The sequence below is a fragment of the Cryptococcus neoformans genome, chromosome 6 (genome assembly GCF_000149385.1).
Source record: "Cryptococcus neoformans var. neoformans B-3501A chromosome 6, whole genome shotgun sequence".
Classification (NCBI taxonomy): domain Eukaryota; kingdom Fungi; phylum Basidiomycota; class Tremellomycetes; order Tremellales; family Cryptococcaceae; genus Cryptococcus; species Cryptococcus deneoformans.
Genome location: NC_009182.1, coordinates 1,258,056 through 1,277,588, shown reverse-complemented (window position 1 = coordinate 1,277,588; position 19,533 = coordinate 1,258,056). Strand labels below are relative to the sequence as shown.

Below are 19,533 nucleotides of genomic sequence, written 5' to 3'. Positions count from 1 at the left end.
TCATGTACATTACTGAGGCAGACTCCATTCCATAATCCCAATAACTGTTGCGAGATGTCTAATGGATGCATAAAGAGAAGAAAAGAAAAGAAAGACTATGATAGAATCCTATGGAAAATGTGGATACAGCCACGCCATCAAACAGTCAATCTGCGGATCTCGGATCTCCGGTTGCTTCCATTAACTCGCTCATCCAACAATAACAATGTCCACGTTCTGACGAGGTTAACATGCACTCCGCCATCTCCTTAATCGTTCTTACAAACCTCTCGCACATTCCGTTCTGAGCAAGTGTGTAGGGTTAGGGTTAAGAAACACATGTACAGAATTACAAGCACCTTATTACCCGCTTCCCATATACCGGTTTCTGTGGCAAAGAGACCCCCAGTTATCAAATGGGCATAGGTTCCTGCGTGTGCAAATTGACAAAGCAGCCACACCACGACTGTTGGCTTGTCCATTCCCACCGATGGTGCAGCCACGAACGACACTATTGAACTTCTCATGTCGTCCCTACGCGTTCGTGACCTCGTCCTTCCTACAGCCACCACACCTACGCCGGCTCACACGTCCTCACTAACTCCAATAGGTACAGCCTTCTCACTGAAGAGGCTCACATTAGGCGAGGACCGTTTCGGTTTCCTTTGCAGGTCCATCACCAATTCTCCATTTATCCAAGTTCAGGGCGTCCTTGACGCCATACTTGATACCAATGTGTGCCAACATTCCCTTGGCGAATATGCGCTTAAAAATATTGGAATAAGCGCGTCGGCGATTAGACACGTTGGCATTGAGACTGCCACAGTATCTCTCCATAGCCAACTTGTCATGGGCGTCACGTCAGCCAACGTAGCTGACTAGTCTCTCGTTGACCCCTGGCTGACGAAAACTCACCTCGATAAGAAGTAAGACTGAACGAGGAACCGCTCGGCTGAACAGTAGGCTGGTGCCATCCTTCGGACAGCTCCTGTTGCCAGAATTCCCGGAAAGTATTCACGACCCTTTTCTGGAAATCTTCCAGGGTGTTGAACGCGTCTGGGATGCGACGTTCCCCAACCATATCGACCAAGCCGCCAATCCGAAGTTTGTCCTCATCCGAGGCTGCACGCTGAGCACTGAGAAAGCTGTCAGCGCTTTATAGTAGAATGAAGGACCCAATGACATACGCCTGCAAAGCTGTCCAACCCCCAGTCTCATACACCTTTCTTATCTCTGAATCAACAAACTGAAAAAAATGAACTGCTCTTCTTTGGAAGGTTTTCCCGCAGTCATGATCTTCATTGTCGTCGGCTCGCCATTTGTCTATGTTGGCTTGACTACCATTTCTCTTCCTTCTGCTTACTCATTTCCCTCGGGGTAAAGATGTCGCTGACACGTGGCGGAGGCTGGGCTGTCGGACCGAGGTGTTGGGACCGCCGGCCAAGGGCTGGACACGAAGAGAAGGGATGCTAACCAATCGTTGAAAAAAGAAGAGGCAGGCCGAAGGATGTTCTGTTGATTTTGCAAAACGGAGTCGGGCAGTAAGTCACGGGACGAGTGAGGTGGAGGTTTGTTTGTCTACATCGGGGACATGGTGGAATGAAACCCGTTGACCAGTTGTAAACGCCGGAAATTGCGACTCTTGCATAATATCGTGACACACAACTGCCATGTCACCCAAACAGGTCCAGCAGTATCAATGTAATCAACGTCATGCAAGAGCATATGTGCCTGGAGGACACATACACGGAGGCTGTCAGGGGCGTTGAGATAGTAGAGCCTTGTGGATAATGGTCATTTGATCTTTTCTGTCGCCGCATTCTCCCGTGCTATCGTCATATTCTCCTGCGCGATATTCACCATGTCTGCATGATGTTTCTCCTGCACGGAGATTTTCCGTTCTTGAATGGCCAATAGCTCCTGATGCCGCCGATCGTCGTTGCCCTCCTGCCTCATGACCAGCTCATCCATCTTGTCATCTGCCGAGACAGCCTTTGCCTTGGAAGACCTTATGGATGCTGTCTGGCTCTGGGTTTGGGCTCGGATTGGTGTAGACACTGAGCCCAGCACAGATGAGGACCGTGCAGGTTGAGACGAAGAGCGGCTCTCCCTGCGGATAGCTGCAATGATTGGAGCATCTGCCTCTGACTCGGTCTCGCTAGCCTCACCTGCACCGTCCCCAAAGAGACCACCATCCTCTCCTGACAACTCATCTTCCGAGTCATCAGCAGCCATTTCGCCCCTTGGCGCTCTATCAAACCATCGAGAGCAGCGAGATCTCTGTCGGGACGATTGAGAGAGGCGTGGAGGGTCGAAGAGGCGTGGTGGGCAGTGACGGAGGCCCTGTCGCCAAGGACAGGTAAAAGGATCTCGTAGAAGGGGCAAACCTTCTTTCGTTGAGCTATTAATGTTCAGTTAGCCACGACGTGCCCATGCTGCCTGCCAAAGTACTTTTACACACCAAGGAGACTCTCGTCGTCGATCTCCATCGCCCCAGCACCAGTCCCGGTCCCTATCTGGGATGCCTTAGTGAAGCTCTCGACAATTTGATTGATCTTTCATCATATCAGCGCTCATGAGCATACCAAAAACGAAAAAGACATATTATATAATAAATCATGAAGCGCTCACTTTTCAAAATCTTCCGCCCGCTCCTCAAAGCCCCGCTTTAGCCCCTCGTGGCCTATCTCTGGCAATCTCAGACTGCAAGCATTTTTGTACCAGTTTAGAGAATCGAACAGAGTGCTTGTAGTGGGCCGGAGGAACACAATAATCCAGCCAAATAGGGGTCAGGCATAGCAACCATAATGACCAGCTGTCCGCCATGCAGTGTTATCTGTCTTACTGTGTACAGTGGATTATTGGGAAGTCCTGCTTGTCCTGAGCGTATCGTGTACTCGGGGGGGGAGATGAGCAGTTGCGATCAGTCTTGCGATCAATCTGCTCTGCGAGATGAAAGAATCGTGCGACGAAAGGGGAAGAGCTGTAAGTTCTGGCACCACGTTCAGTCTCTTCCAAGGTCTGAAGAGCCAGTCATGGAGTCAGGACTGTGGACTTATATATGTATATTAGGTGTACGGCCGGCATCCGCCACTCCAAGAAGCCTCCTAACGCCCTACGTTGATCTTATATGAAATCACGTTGATAGCTTCCTGGAGATTAAAGCTGTGGGGTCATCCAGCTGTTACCGAACCCATTCGGAGCCATATCTTTGGTGGTTAAAGACCTTATTTGCAGCTGTAGCAGAGGCATCAGGCCTTTTCAGCTCCCGTTCCTTCTGCTCTTCCATTATGCGTTCTACTCCTGTGATGGCCAACAGGTCCTCAAGCTCACCCTTGATAGATCGAACTGGGAGCCAGTTGAATGTATCTTTACAATTCATGATCCTTCAGAGGCTCTTTGTAGGATGGACACACATCTGGCAGACGATAGCGCACTTCCATGGAAGACATATCGTAGCATATGTAGGTTGTCAAATGGTGAAAACCCATCAGTCAACATCGACAACGCGATATCCCGCCCATCCGAAAAGTATTTCATCCCAAGCTTCTTTCAATCCATTTCCACCTCCCTGTCAAGCAGCGACCGATGAATTAGAGCCGTCTGAGAACGTCCCAAATGCCGCCCGGCTGACCAGTATTTTCACCATGAAATTTTGCACGGTATTGGAGGAGTTCTTTGGTTGAGGCATGGCCATAAAAGGCCTGCAAGCGAGGGATCAAATAGAAGTAACGATATTTTGCCCGTGGTTTGCTGCGATGATCTAACCTGCTCTCCTTGCAGTAAGGTCACTCCTTATCATCCCACATGGCCCAACAATGCAAACGCAGAAGTTGAAACAGAAGTCGTAGTATACCGATGTGAGGGCGGCCAGAGCGGAGACTCGCGATTTAGTTTTGAGAAAATGATTTTCTCCGACCCCACCTTTCACCCATCTCTTCGAATGCGGCATTAATAATACTATGTTTGAGCTTGAGAAGGTGTTTTTTGAGCATGAGGAGGTCGGCTCCATCGACAGAGTAGACTGTTATCTCACAAAAATGAGCGAAGAGTCTATCGGGGGGTGAGAAAGAGACGTACACTGTTCAAGACCTTTCCTCGAACGTCTCCTGCAACCAACGTCCCAATCTGGTCCCACCAACATTATCAGCGCCTCCAGTCTCACCATCATTATTCTTGCCTCCCTCGTCATTTTCATCACTCCAGACACTCTCAAGACTCCCATTGCCCGCTTGGTCCTCATGGAGTCGTTATCAATGGCCTTGCTCTTTGCGCTGAACGTCTGCGGGGAATTTATCCACCAAGGACCGATGATGAGGATTAGAGATCGAAGGCTCTTCCTGCCCAGAGGTTGGCCCATTCTACCGAATTCAAGGACAATTCAGCATCATCGCAGATTAAGAACACTGTAAGGACACCATGTGATCACCTCAGTAGTTCTTTGTCCAGTCTTTCCTGAATCTCTTTGTGCTTCATCTTGAAGACCTTGTACTGGGACCTGCAATTTACCACGATGAGCATACGATAGACCGAACATTGAAAAAGTATGACACGCCTGTTCCACAGTTTGATCCTGTAGAGCCGTACTTTCTCTCTTTCCAAAACTTGTACCGATGTTTCGTTTTTCTTCAGAATTCGGGGCAGCTGCTATAAGCTCTTTGTCCTCCAAAAGCTTCCGCATTTTCCTTCGGTGTCGATATCTTGTATCCAGGGCCACCAATCTCTTGCAATAAGTTAGGGTGCAATTGCAATAAACCTCGCGCTTATAATTCTTTTTTTTGGCGGGGGGCATTTTGTGATTTGATTAAAATGAACGAAAAGAACAAGCAAGGCAAGAATGATGCAGTGTACTACGATGAGAGGAACTTGGCTGAGAAAAACCAATGACGTAACCCACGTGAATGATTTTGCAGGTGATCTGCGTTTGACGTACGACCGACGGACTATTCTTCCAGTCATTTGTATATCTTGAATCATCTGCAACTTCATCTCTTATCTTACCTTCTCACTTCATTTTCGCTTTCCAACTGTCAACTATGAGAGTCAGGATCGAGCCGCCAATAAGGCTTCCCCCTCGAGGACTGCACGCCCCCGTGGTCACTACCACGTGACTGAGCCTGGCCTGCGCCAAAGCGGCGTGGGCGTAAGAAGAAACACCCTATTCGGTACCTCTCTCAGGTCCCATCAATAGAATAGGGTCCCAAATTTGATGAGTCACGTCGGTAGAAAGGAGGAAAGTTGCTCAAAGGATGGGGCTAGTTGACTTGTCGCCAGACAAGGCGGTCAAAGAGAAAGCGATTATGACCGTATGTATCAGACGTTCTGTTCTGCATAACAGTGAGTAGGTCCCTTAAACTCGTTTTGGGATGGGAAGACTAAAAAAAAGCCCATTCCTAGTTTTTCTGGTCTTTCCTCATCACTATTCTCTACACTGCTCTCCGAGTCTGTTAGTACGCCAGTGCTGAGGAAACTCAGTCCAATAAAGACAAAACTAAGGCAACATACTAATTAGACCCTAAAGGTTTCCAATGACTGTTGGCCTGGTGGGGAGGGTAGGGACATTGATAAGGAGTTTGAAAGGGTAAGTCGAAATAGATGTCCGCTTTCATTGATCAGTTCCCATAATACTCTTGACGTTAATGAAGATTTTGTTGAAACCTTTACAGGTATACGCAATGGGAGTTCCAAATTCTCATTGCAATAAACTCTTTCTTATCCTTATATCTACCTTTAAAACAATTCCTACAAGACCCAATGACCCGCCGATTCAGAGCAGGGATTCGAAAGAACTCCTGGGACACGTATGACCCGGGAATGGAGCTGCTCATTACGTCTCTCAATCTGTTTGTCCGAGTCTTGACTGCTGTAAGTGCCTTGCTTTATACCAATGCAGAGCTTGGGCTGAGTACGTTTAATAGTGGGTCATGTTGTTGTAGTATTAGCTTGCTGCATAGAAAAAGAAAAACCAGGAAAAAATGTATAGAATCAAGGCTAGGCGGCCTACAACGTCCCTGCGATCTTCGCCGGGTTAAATACTTATCCTTGTAGGTTTCTGATGCCAAAAATCGATATCAGCCAAGATACAGGGCTCAGTGAGCTTGAATTGTTAAAAAGGAAAGGATAATGAGGGCCCGATAGCGGCAAGAAGATGAGTGCAGAATACAGTGAGGAGCGCCCAGACCTCTTCTTCTCAGCTTGGACACCTGCGGGATGAAAAGAATTGAAGTTAAACAACTACGGCTTCCTCTCTCGTCCCCAACAAGTCCCGGCCGAATGTGTATTATGAACTGAATACGGGACGGAGACCGAGCAGCACTACATTGTTCAGGAGTAAGTAGGTGTGACACCTAACTAGATGATGGAGGAAGAGCCTGGAGTAGAAATATAGCTAACTAGACTATTTTCATATCGCATCTACAATTAATGCCTGTCTTTTCCTAATCACGCATGCGATTCAAATACTAATTATGCCAACTCGAGCAAAGACATACTGCCGACCATACTATTCCTAATCATATACTTTTCTTTCCCCTTCCTCAGACCTCCATTTCCTTGATCCTTCAGCGCTAGATGATACAAAAAGAGAAAGAGAATGAAAAAAACCAACTGAAATAATGTTTGTATATTGTCGTGTATGTGAACTTTCGAAGAACGCCTGGTGTCTTTGGATTGTTTTGGAGTTTGTTGCGAGTAAAACCGAAAGGATATAAAAGAGGCTGTTGCTTATTACAAGGTATACGGGGGGAGGGGGGCATTGACGCTCTTCGAGTATCCAGATAGGATAGTTCAACTGCCTTTTCCGTGTCTCATCTTCTCTCTTCACCGCAGCACGCCACCATTTCTTTCATCTTATCTAGTGAAGGCAAACTGGCTCCCAAAATCACCTGAACTTCCTTCCATAGGGCTTGTCAACGTCGAAAAGTTCAACGCTTTCCCGGCCTGCCCTGCAGCGCCCGTCCCAGCTCCGGCTCCTGCTACGACACCTGCCCCAGAAGGACCGATCGGGAAAGGATTACCTACGGTGGGGGTTGGATGATCCCCATCAGCTGGCCGGAAACCATCTACGGGGTTCGGAGGCGGCATTGGTAGATGCTGAGGAGCTGAAGGATGACGGGGAACAACGCCTCCTGGGAGAGAAGGTGGTCCAGAAAGGTAGAGATATGTAGGTGGGCCCATACTCATCGCAGAGGCAGAAGCGGAAGTAGGTTGATTAGATATGAATCTGCCGTCCATGCTAACGCTTGAGACATTGCTACTGGATGTGGAAGGACGAGAGTCGACGGACATCATACCAGCCTGGAAGGGCATACCCTGCGGAGGCACACCCCAAGAGTAGTTGGTAGGGTAAGAAAAAGATGGTCGGCCGTCAGTTGACACAGAGAGTGTCGAGGTCGAAGACTCTCGGCGATCCCAGTCAGAATCAGGGGCAGATGTCGTAGAGGCGAACGAAAGACGTTGGTAGTTTTGTTGCCAGGCAGCAGCGTTGGTCATGTATTGAGAGCTCGCTTGAGCTGAAGCGTGCTCTCTCTTCTTCTTCCTCCAAGCTTTTCTCATCTCCTTGAACTCTGCAGATTCATCAGTCAACGTTGTCTTAAAATAGCCGATGTGCACACTTACCAGCAGGCAACCTCTTCTCGCCATGTTTTTGTGTCATCACATGCGCGTTCAAATGGTTCAAGGTCCCGTAAGACTTTTCACAACCATTCCAACCACAAGGGTACAACCTTTCAATCTCTTCATACCTTCTTCTAGGCCTCTTTTTCTGCCCAGGACCGGTTGACAAACTCATAAATTGCATCTGATCAGCGGTAGAGTTTGTATTATTTGAGGAGCCACCAGAATCGGAGCCGGCAGTAGGGACTGGAGGTGGAGGTGCGTATGATGCGCGGATTTGACCGGGGAAAGAGGGTGGGAGAGAAGATCGCAGGGGGTCAAACGTAAATGCCCTGTCTCCAGGAAAGTTCGTAGAGGGGAAATGTCGGTCATCTTTAAACGGCAAATGGGCAGATCCTGAAGAGTGATGGAAAAAAGATGAAGTATCAGTCATGCCTGGGATTTGACGAGCGATAGATTGAGCACTAGGAAGAGTCACCGCACCGTGGTAATTGGTGTAACTGGGCAAACCATCACTCGTTTGCGGTCGACCCGCGAAAGCTGGTGGTCGATTTTGACTATTGAGACTATGGTGCGCTGCTTGTTGCTGTTGAAGATAACCCATTGGCATGTGTGCAGGCGCAGAAGGGAGACCGAGAGATGAATTAGCAGCATCATGTGACGAAGATGGTGGGAATTGGCCCCAATTTGAACCAGGAATGTTATACTGAGGTGCAGATGACCGTCGGTTGGTAGGAAGAAGTTGGGGATTGACAGTATTTTCGTTCTCTGGTGACACATTCTGAGAACCTTGCCCATCCCCATCTTCTTCTGTTGATCCACCAAGACCCAGCATCTCATTTCCTTCCTCTATTGTCCCCTCCGGTTTTCTCATATCTCCCCGTTCGCCCAGCTTCTGTGCATCCTGTGACACTGATCCACTCACGCTATTCTTCTTGCTCATCATAAAGTTTGAATATGGACTACGACTTTGTAAAGCTCCTCCGGCTGTTGCAGGCCGTCTTGTATCGGCCAAATTCGGTCTGACAAAGTTTTTCGAGATACCCGGGAGGTTGTCGACCGATGAAAACGATCCGCCAGCGGCGCTACCAGATGCTGATGAAAAGGATGAAGCAGATGATACCCCGTAGTTGTATGAATCTGGGAAGTATGAATGCCCAGGCGCGGCGTTGGCTGCGGGTGTGAATGAACCGGTAGATGGGGATACACCGGTGGGAGATGCAAAGGAGGGTTTGAGGGGCTCAGGTTTGTAAGGCGTACAAGTGAATGCAGCGTCTCCTGATGCGAGTGCTGGTGGCCCAAAGGCAAAATCGGTTGGAGAAGACGTTTCTGAGCCGGCCATCATGTCTACGAATGGATGAATTAGGACATGATACAGACCGTGTAAGAATTCCCCCTTACGTGAAGATAATTGAAGGATTACTCACCGCCGATAAGAAGGATAGATAAAAAACCGATTTACAACGAATATGTATTGATACAGATGGTCTGGTTGATAACGGCAGACGATCTCAGTTTGGTTGGATCGATGAATATAAAACAGGGAGGAACACGGTGGCGGCTGACGATATTTCCAAATGCGTTTCGCGCGAACCGTCGGCACATGAGTTGGTGATTCGACGCACGTTGTTTAATGGCAATCACATGGTGGTATGGGACCAAATCAGATGGGAGATTGTATTGGTGAGGATGGACCGTAAAGGAGGAGGCGGCAGGGCAGAGTATGGTCAGCGTTCATCCAGGGTTGAAGATGTGTACATCGTCTCGAAAGACGCATGCGACTCACCACGGCAAAACACCACACGCGAGAGACAGCGGCCGTAGACAAAGCCGTACTCAACGACGGAGCAATATAGACAGGGCGGCCAGAGATTCAAGGCTGTCTCGTGGACGAATCTTTGGATGACTTGTACAGGTGAGAGAAAGTCGGTGGTTGAGACTGCGGAAAAGAATAGGGTGACGTGTGAAGTGGTGGCTTAGATAAGGGCGGCGTCTGTGCGGGCGATGAGGAGATGGGGGGTGATGGTGGCTGGGCGGTGTATATTCTTTTCCTTTCTAAAGTAATACAACTAATAACTGGCGACGGTCAAGAGCTGAGGGACGGCAGTATTTGTTGAGTCCCCCCGAGAATCTGAACCCGCGACGGATCCAATAGTCCGAAAGCCTATTAGGTCATTTTTGCCATGACAGACTTTCACTAGCGCCCTTTTCATCAACCCTTAATTTTATCATCCGCCGCATCCACCTGCGTCACGCTATCCGCCTTCTTTCCCTTCCGTAGTGCGCCGAAAAAACACCGTAGAATCGCAGACCACAGCCCCGTCCCTGATGATGCACCGGCCTCCGCCTCCACTTTCTACGATCACTCACTTAAGTAAATGAATTCCATCCCGTAATGAACCCCCTATTTCTTCTACTTTTTGGCATGCCGGGGCGGGTGGTGACCAATAATGATCTATGATATGAACCAGTACGCCCGCTGTATATTGGGTGGCCATGACGATCCCTTTGCCTTTGCATGTCAGTCATGAAAGCCTCATCCGGTACTGAACGGCATACGTTCGCCATGCAATGCATAGACAAATAGCGTACGCACGAGACGTAGCGACGTACGGGTACACATAAAAATTCCATGTTCTTGTTCTCCCCACTTGCTGCGCTCGGTTACGTGTGTGAATGAGCAGATAAACGTTCGTCTCCCTTCGGCCACAATCTGCTCAATTATGTTTATTATCACCTCTTTCCTTCTCACGCATTTACCGTTATGTCCTGCTCTATGCTTTGTCCGCGGTCTTTGCTAATTGTCCAGAGACCTCCTATAAACATCCTTCCAAACGCCGATAGCAAAACACCAAATTATCAAGGCAACAGCATACGTAAAATTTCAAACACCGATCAAGTTTCGCAATTATCAGATCCCTACATCGGCAAGATCGGTTTCCGTTTATATAGACAACGCACAGACATGGAAAGCTATGTACGTTGAGTAAGTCTGTGCGCATCCATCAACAGGGCCATCGGGCGGCCATCAGTCAGCCGGTTGCTGTAAATTATGTTTAGGATTTGAGAGTCATATGTTCAGTCTTATAGGAGTCTAGTTTCATCATGGAGCAAGGTGTTATGGGGTAAGTATGGAATGCGACAACCGCTATTATGAAATGAAGGAAGCAGAAGAGGAAGAAGCTGAGAGACGAAGAGACAAGGAACAAAAAAGAGAAAGTAGTAGTGAGCAGCGATAAGAAGGATGGGGGATGCAGATATGTTGTACCAGTACAGTCGAGAGTGCCCAAGTCTCATGAACGGTATCCAGTATGCATGTCATATAAGTAAATTGTGAGATGTGAGAGGTGAGGAAATGAAAAGAGAAGAACCTGACGACGAGAGATGTCGCTCGTAAGGTTTGCTACAGAGCCGCAACACCAAATCAACCACATTACGAATGTACAGAACACCGAAATTCAATTGATGAGACTCAATCAGGACTCAAACAAGGATTGAGACTCAAGGTAATGGACGGCAGATAGCAGAAATGACAGAAATAAATAAAGTAGATGATAGCTTTATATGACAAGCGCAAAACGTACCCACAGGGTTGATAGTCGTTGTTGATAGCTCGCTTGTCGGCTTCATTCATCATCCATCAATCTTAGCTTCTTTTGAACAGGGCGTCGATCCTTTTAGACAGAAATAGGATATTTCTAGGTTCTATAATGTATGTACGACAATCCGGTTGTTTCGGATACCCAAAACGCAGTGATAATCTTCTCTTCCTGTTTACATCTCTTTTCCGGGTCAAAACACGTAGAACCCATCTAGCATGCATTGCAACCCGACCTCCAGACGCGTCAGATATCAGATGATGATGGACCGATGCATTTCAGCGAGTTACAAGTTACAAAGTACTATTTCTTCATTGATCTTTTAGTCCCAAGGGACAATCAAGGGCCTCGTATGAGAGCACTGTCCCACGAGTCACAACACACTGCAGTTTGCGGATTAGTAGGGGCAGAGGAATGAAGACAATTGTCCAAACATCATCCCAAACTTGGTATAGACGGTCTATTATCTCAATACCTGTCTAAAGCAGCTTTCGGCTCTCGGCATTCAGCTTTTAGCTCCTTCCTCTTTGTTCTATTGTTGTCTTCTGCCTCTTGCATGCTCTGGCGTCTGGTATCGTAGTGTCAATCACCATACCTCGGAGTAGTGCATACTATGTTGCTATGCCGGCCGGCAAGGAATAAAGAAACTGATTACCCAGAAAGGAAATTTTCATATCACCTATCTTCCGTAATGATACAATTAATTGTGCTTATTTTATTATCGTTTTATCGATCGCGGACATGTCACTTTTTGTGTTTGGCCACCGTGGCCACGCGAGGCATCTTCATCATCATATCGTTCGTTTGTCATCATGATCATACTTTGGGTATTTTGGTTTGTTTATGTCGCAGATTTAGGCCAGCTACTATTGCTTGCTGCTGGTCTACGGGTTCCCTTAGTTATGGCTGCGTCCGGGATCTCGATGATTTACTTGACGATAAGAGAGCATCTAACATCCAATAATATCGAGCATCCAACAATCAGCTCTTCCTTCGTTTAATTTTTTTTATCGTTCTACCTTGAATTTTTATCGCAAGTTGAAACATCGGAAAGGGGCCAGACACTCAGCTGCCAGCCACACCCTTTTCCTGCCGTTATTTTTTGCACCGCTTACTATCGCAATGACCCCAATAATAACATTTTACGCGCCTGGCGACCCTTCGGACCTGAACTCAATAATTAATAGATTTTCTCTTCTCCCTTCTATATCGCTTCTCGCTCCTATCACCTAGAAGCTTTGTAGGTGATCTTAGTCTAGGAACAAGGAATATGGTCATTCCTATTTTTTTTTTTGTTAGACAAATGAAGGGCGCGCGGAGAAGAGTTGCATGCTCAATCTCAAAGCTCAAGGCGTTCCATGGGCTGTTTCCGTTTCGACTATCCACCTTATCATGAATAGTCTGTCCTTTCCATAAAAAATTACATCATTTGGTGGTTAACACATCAAAGGTAGAATCTATGATCCCCCAATTAAATTAATGATTAAAATCATTAATATGATGCGGATTACTTTTTCCAAAGTATTCTGCTTTATAATAATGATTTTTGGCTTATTCTATTTCGCTCGCCACTACTTTAGAAGTCACGGTTGTTTTCCTTTCCTACAGTTACTAAGATGGTTCAGTTCACTGCGTATATAATTTACGGTTTCCCGTGCGGACTTAACTCCGCCACTCCTCGTTTGCTGTCTGTCCATTCGCGCAATGTCCAGTGTCGATTTGCGTCGTTCGCCTTTCGACGTCAAGCTAATTCGTTGGAACCCGATCGAGAACAAAATATGCGGTACCGTCACACCTCTAATAGAGAATCAGATTGGAAACGGTTTTTTATTATTTAGACAGAGGTGCTGGTCGGTTCCGTCAACTCAATAGTAGGTATAATTAAGTATCATCGATCGTATTATTATCTACTGTCAGGCCATACACACTCCAACCTCATCGTTACAGCCTTAAAAGTATTTTTGCTGCTTTGATTACCAAGGGAGTGTATAGACAGCGTCCAAACAATAAATCCTATGAAGGGGGAAGATAAGATCTCGTCAATCTACCACAACCCGAAACGCATGCCTGTAACATGCTCCTCTTCTGAACCTTCTTCCATATGAACAACAACAACTAACGCTGTCAAAAAACTCAATCGATTTGTCAAATTACGTGCAACCTGCGGGCTTCTTCCTCTACGCGTGAGCGACAGATTCGATTCATTGCAGGCCGGTTTGAGAAAAGAAGTGTATGGGGAAGTGGTCAAGAGAGCTGTTTGGTGTGAATGGTCCCCCTTCTCAAAATCTGTTCTTTTTGGTCACCATGGAGGGGGCAATGACACCGTCGAAAGCGCATAAATATGGATATTCCGCGTAATAGTTCTCTCTACCATCAAAGCCTTGGCAGTTTTCACGCAGCTCGTTCCCATGAAGAGGATATGTGCCGGGCTACATCAATTGTTGTAAGGACTACAATAAGTCGTAAAGTCTAGAGGGACAAGGATCATGTATGAAAATAGCTGAACAGGCGAGAGTAGTCGATCGGTCTACCGGCGTGACATCATGCGAGTTCTCACTCTCTTTACGTACTACGCCAAACTCCATCCTTTTTTGGTCGCCTCGGGCTCTTCCTTGTTCGACGTCAAGCCGGCAGCTCCACCCTCCACCCTGCTCATCGTCACGTCTTAACGTCATCCCGAACATATGCAGGTATAGATTCTCATATATAAAGAACGCTATGGTCCCATTAATCCTGTTCCACCGCAGTACGCTACCAAACTAACCTCTCTAACGATAAAACCGTAGTACTTCGCAAGTAATTCAAGATGGGCGTGCAGCATGTAAGTTAAAACCTTTCGTTTGATGTCCCTCCTCTTTGCTCGCTATGTACTCATCAAGCATTTTAAGGATCAACCTAACCCTTCCCACTACACAGCCAAGAGCGATGTCCACAATGATACCTCCGCTGTCCCTTCCCAGTTCGACAGCAAAGACGTTCCTCGGGAAGCTGGTCACAGTGGATACACAGCTGAGAAGTCTCATGATTTGAAGAAGGCCCAGAATGCCCTTCATGAAGGACTCCAACCGGCCGAGGACTCGAGGAACAATTTGAGCAGTTCTGAGAGCGGTCCTCGGAACGCGAGCACTTGAGGACAGATCAGTCTAGCAATAGTAAGCCGATTCGTATTAGTGAAGGATATCAAGAGTTAATCACTGATTGACAGATAAGGAGAAGTGGTAGTGATGTTCAAACTGTTAAAATCAATCTGGCGAAGATCACTAAGTTGAAGCACCATCATGAGTCATCAAGATTCATCAGTAGTCATCATAATGTATTGCTGCATCGATCTCAATGGCTTTGGTGATAGTTTTAAGGGGCAGCCCGTAGCCCGCGACACCAAAGTTCCAAAATGTAGCCCCTACAGAAATAAAAAATGCAGTCAACGACTGTAAATTCGCAAACACATAAAATAGTCTGTTTCTCTGTCCTCACCGCCCTTCTGCTTGGGGCAGATGCCCTTCAACTTGGAGAGGATTCCCCAGAGACAGTAGGCAGTCCCGGGTTGGTTGTCCTTGCGTTTCCATCTTTGTTACGACTCGTCCCCAACAAGGTCCAGCCTTGGAGACGAGATAGAAAGCCGTAGTTTAACTAAGCAATGAGATATATGTATGATATACCTCTTGACACTTGTCTGTTGGTGTATGGTATAGGGCGGAGGTATATTGGCTTGGGAAGATCAGGCAAGCTTATATACTAGTGGAGTAAGTTTATGTCGAAGGTGGTGCAAGGTAAGACGAGAGTGAGCACTGGGAGCTCGAGGACCTTTCGCAAAGTAACTTATGAAATATTGATCTTCGAGGGGAAGATCAATAAGATCGAGGACAGAGCTCCTCTTTATATACTTCTACAGAAATCTATTTATATCCTTCGAGGTCCAGCCGGACGTCCAGTTCTTTTCTCGGAGGTCCAACGTCCAGCTGGACCTTCTTATCTGAACGGATCTTGCCTTCCTATTACGTAACTCCCTCGTCTGATGTCTGATCTCTTATCTCTTCTTCTTTGTGCAGGCTCGTGCGTCGAGAGATATGGATGGCTTAGGAGCTTTCTTTGTCAAAGGGGCAAAGTCAGAATGATAATTGGTTGTACGGGTGCAAGAGAAAGTCGTCGTGGAGACACAGTATCATTATATATTGCTGCCACTCATTGGGGGTTGGGCGTCGTTGCGTGCAAGATTTCACCATGTTCTCTCACCCAAGTGTGCACTAGCATTCTCTGTCAGGACCCATCAGTGGATAGGACCCCAATGTTGAAAAATGTTGGTTGAAAGGAAGAAGGTTGAGAGAAAGGGAAGAGTCAAGATGACGGACGGAGACGGACGGCGGTGCCGAGGACGTATGTTCTCGACGAGAGGAATCTCTGGCCGAAAGTTCAGGATTTTTTGAGAACTTTTTTTATTTTGGGTTGGGGTTTGGGCGTTCCGCGCTGTACCGTCACTCGTCCTCCTGTTGTGTCCGGCTCTGACTCGCTGTTACTGAAGATGAATTAACCTTCTCGATGCGTATTCTCAGGGTGTGGGAGCGTGAACATCGCGTCCCCGAGAAATGGGCTGCTATACCTCCATATGATTACGACAATCCTCATATTTTCCCATTCACAACAATAAACAGTGCTGGGAAACGAGAAACCCGTCACCTCACACCTTTGTTTATTCCTCTCTCAAAACATGTAATAAAGCTTCACGAGGAAGGATTTGAATGATGAGGAATGGTTTGATCTTTGGGATAGGCTAAAACCAGATCCAGAGAAATTTGCACCGTATCATCTACCTCTGGAGAGACCTTGGCCATATAAGGATATTGCTCTGAGGAGAAAGAAGGTTACTGATGAGAATCGAGAACGATGATGATACACAATTGTACCAAATAATGTTGGATGAGGAGTGGACGTTAGAGGACGCCGAGTACTTTTATAACGCTATTTTTAATTGTATTTATAGTAGTAAAGGGAAAGCCGCAAGGTCATAGTTTAGATTAGCACCGTCTACAGGCCCTCAGGCATGACCCTTGACAAACTTTTCCTTCATCTCGGCGATAGAGTTACGTCCAGCATGGAGAAACTCGACGAGTTGAAGAGGTTATTATTGGGTGCGAAATATCTCATGAGGCCGGGATGAGACAGAGATGGGAGGATTCACTGTGGAGTGGCAAGACCAGCTTACATAACTCTATCACATTAACAACATTGTCAACTAAATGAGACATCAATAGACCATTATACACAAACAACTATTATGAACACTACAACAAAATATACACATAAGAGGAAGACGCAAATGAAAGGTGATCGGATGCACTACGCCATATGGCCGTGTGCGGAGAACAAGTGCGACCTGTAAGCGGGATAAGAGACTGTTTGGCATGACTCCAGCATAAAGCCGTTCCTTGGGTGATAAAGTCAGTTTCCAGCTTTCCAGCACAGCAAAACGAACAGACTTACACCAAAAACTGCCGTCCGATCCCTGCGGTGGCTATGCCTCGGTTGTCTCACTTAAAAGTCCATTCATACTCTTCCTTCGCCACCAGAGTCAGATGAGAGACTGGGTGGAAATCTTCCTGGGGAGATGTCGGAAGATGCGGTCGCGGGTTGCTTCCACAGGAAGGCGGGACTGCTAGTATCTGTTAACTATGTTCTCAATGATTGGGCTAATCAGGCTAGGCTGTATTTACAGAAGTAGGCTGATACTTCTCTTGCTCCTCCTTTCTGTCTTCCTCATAATAAGTCCTGCCCCTGCCCCTGCCCCTTGAAGCAGCACACATGTTGGCAAAGCTCTTCTGCTTAATAGCCTCCCCGGACTGGGCATGACGAAGACGGCGAGGCCTGGTGGGGAATCGGGTCCTAGAATTGAAAGTATGTAAAGATTGGTCAAGAGAAAAGATGTTGAATGTGTTGCTGGTAGACGAGATAGAGATGGAGCCCAAGGTGTATGTCAAAGGGGAAGAAGAGGTAGCCTCAGAGTCGGTAAGGGCTGAGAAGACCTTGAAGGTGTTGCTGCCTTCCATATGGACAGGTTGGGTGATCTTGTCTTCATAGACGGAAGCATCGATCATCTCGATGTCCTCTTCAAGTGCGGAAGGTTTAGCAGGGACGTCAGTATAGAAAATGCTGACAATATAGTCAGCACATGTCACAATAGAAATGGAGGGAAATCTCACTTAGCAATGGTAGTAACATTTAACGTCGCCATCCATGTCAGTGGCATCAGAGTCAGAGTCAGAATCAACGTCCATGTCCTCAGAGTCATCGTCAATCTCAGGATAAAATCGAAGAATTTCTCATCCAAGGCCATGGGATCGCAAAAGGGCTTGGTAAAGAGGTTGAGGAGTAATAACGACGATCTTTGCAGCGTCAAAAAAGATATTGGGGAAGTGATGATAGAAATATTCCATTGTGGTAAGGCGTTGTATACGTGTGTATAAGGGTTGAATGAAGATTGTTGAGAGTATAAGAAACGCTGAGGAGAGTGTTTGAAAAGTGGATTGAGAAAAGAGAAAGAAAAGCCGAACTGGGAGACGGAGGGGATTTTATACCCACCAGCGAACTCCTTGCTTATCGATTCTAGCACGGCCATGGGGTGAGTTCTCACGAAGCAGCTCAACAGCTGACTGTGTTTACACAGCTCGGTGTAAATTTCAAGCAGAGGACGGTTTCCTGCTAACCAAGTCATACACCGCCGCAGTGCGAAACCTCATAGAGAGCCGGGCGAAGGCAGAAATCGTCACGTTGGCGTTGATAAGGATGATACGCACTCAGATTGAAAGTCATGATGTGGCTCTTTTATCGCGATGACATCGGGGAAGAAAGTTGCTGACGAAAGGGCAGTATGACAGGTGCGAATGCCCATCGAGTGCAGTGTGGAAGTTTCGTAGGCAGTATTCATCGCTGGTCAGCTCCCTTATGAGATCGTCGGTCCTTCGTTGTTGTTGTTGTTGGTCCGGAGGAAAGGCGGTCAAAGCCGTTAACCTCAAGATAAAATTACGTAAGCTGCAAAAAGTCGAACTGCTCGGCTACAACATTTGACTGGGAGGAGTTCGATCTTTGAGTCCACCACATCTCTCAGTCCTCTTTTCCCCTTTCCCCCTGTGTTTATCTCTTCCGATAGACCTCCATACCCCCAGGATCCTCCTAGATATCCAATTCAACCTTTGAACCAAGAAGAAAGAGGCAAATATCATCAAGATGGACACCTGGGCGGTGGTCGACCAGAATGAGAAGCACTACGTCTCTTCAGACGTTCCTCGTAGAATGTAAATACTTCCTATTGGCTCTATTATTGGTCCAACCTAATTCAATTGTGGTTTGTAGAAAACATATTCAGTTTCAACCATTCACACCCAAGGATATTGTCCGAATTTCAGAAGTCCAAGTTAGCATTGCCGAGCTGTATCAGAATAATGAGGATGGAACAAGAACTACGGCTCTTCAAGGACCTTTGGATGCCCGTATGGTGTGTCTTAGTCACATATATATATACGCTTATAAAGCGCTTACCACGTTGCACGTACATACAGGGACCCAACGAGAAGGGAAAGAAGTGTGCGACTTGTGGCGAAGACACTCAGAAATGTGTTGGGCATTATGGTTACATCAAGCTTGTTTTGCCTGTATTCCATATCGGATACTTTAGGCCCACCATCAATATGCTCTCTTGTATATGTAAAGTAAGGCCTTTGGCATATTCTTCGTCGCCAATTACTAATGAATGCTACAGACTTGTGCTCGTGTCCTTCTACCAGAGACAGAACGCGCTTCCTTCCTTAAACGTTTTCGTCGCCCTAACCTCGAATCTCTTCAACGTCAATCTGCTGCCAAAGCTGTCCTCGCAGCCTGTAAGAAGCAAAATATATGTACGTACTGCGGTGCCCCCAACGGTATCGTCAAGAAGTCCGGTCCTCTTAGGATTTCGCACGAACCCTACCGAGCGGCCAAGATGGCAAGTATGAAGGATGAGTGGATGGCGACCTTCAAAAATGCGGTGGCGGAGAATCAGGCGGTTGCAACGCATTTAGCCAAGGCTGTGGATGATTTGAATCCGTTAAAGGTGTTAAACTTGTTCGAAAGAATTACTGCGGAGGTGCGTTCACTTCACTACATGTTTAGGGCTTCGCTAATGAATTCCTAGGATTGCGAGTTACTATCACTACATCCTGAAGTTGGTAGACCTGAAGATTACATTTGGCAATACATCTCTGTACCACCTCCTTGTATTCGACCATCTGTTGCTTCAGAGGCTGGAAAGTGAGTTTTGTCCCGTAATCCATTTGGATTCTTGCTGAGAACACGGCAGCAACGAAGATGACCT

The 19,533-nt window shown here is 46.9% G+C and overlaps 4 protein-coding genes across 4 annotated transcripts in view; 3 read left to right on the top strand and 1 right to left on the bottom strand.

Moving 5' to 3' along the window:
- Positions 1-828: 828 nt before the first annotated feature.
- Positions 829-1,141, top strand: CNBF4330 (hypothetical protein; the record flags this gene model as incomplete). The annotated part of the gene is made up of 2 exons (XM_769661.1): positions 829-839; positions 904-1,141. The coding sequence occupies 2 exons, from the start codon at positions 829-831 to the stop codon at positions 1,139-1,141; spliced, it is 249 nt and encodes an 82-aa protein (XP_774754.1).
- Positions 1,142-6,828: 5,687 nt separating this feature from the next.
- CNBF4320 (hypothetical protein) lies at positions 6,829-8,938 on the bottom strand (the record flags this gene model as incomplete). The annotated part of the gene is made up of 2 exons (XM_769660.1): positions 6,829-7,544; positions 7,597-8,938. The coding sequence occupies 2 exons, from the start codon at positions 8,936-8,938 to the stop codon at positions 6,829-6,831; spliced, it is 2,058 nt and encodes a 685-aa protein (XP_774753.1).
- A 5,060-nt stretch (positions 8,939-13,998) lies between these two features.
- On the top strand, positions 13,999-14,323 carry CNBF4310 (hypothetical protein; the record flags this gene model as incomplete). Its single annotated transcript, XM_769659.1, has 2 exons — positions 13,999-14,013; positions 14,081-14,323. 2 exons carry the CDS (start codon positions 13,999-14,001, stop codon positions 14,321-14,323), a joined length of 258 nt encoding a protein of 85 aa, XP_774752.1.
- A 4,087-nt stretch (positions 14,324-18,410) lies between these two features.
- The window catches only part of CNBF4300 (hypothetical protein), a gene marked incomplete at both ends in the record, with an annotated part of 5,234 nt that continues 4,111 nt past the window's right edge, over positions 18,411-19,533 (top strand). Inside the window, 6 exons of the mRNA XM_769658.1 lie at positions 18,411-18,478; positions 18,537-18,678; positions 18,743-18,892; positions 18,943-19,305; positions 19,354-19,469; positions 19,519-19,533. The exon at positions 19,519-19,533 is cut by the window's right edge and continues 85 nt beyond it. Of these exons, the coding sequence (XP_774751.1) occupies positions 18,411-18,478; positions 18,537-18,678; positions 18,743-18,892; positions 18,943-19,305; positions 19,354-19,469; positions 19,519-19,533 (854 nt within the window). The remainder of the gene's footprint in view (positions 18,479-18,536; positions 18,679-18,742; positions 18,893-18,942; positions 19,306-19,353; positions 19,470-19,518) is intronic.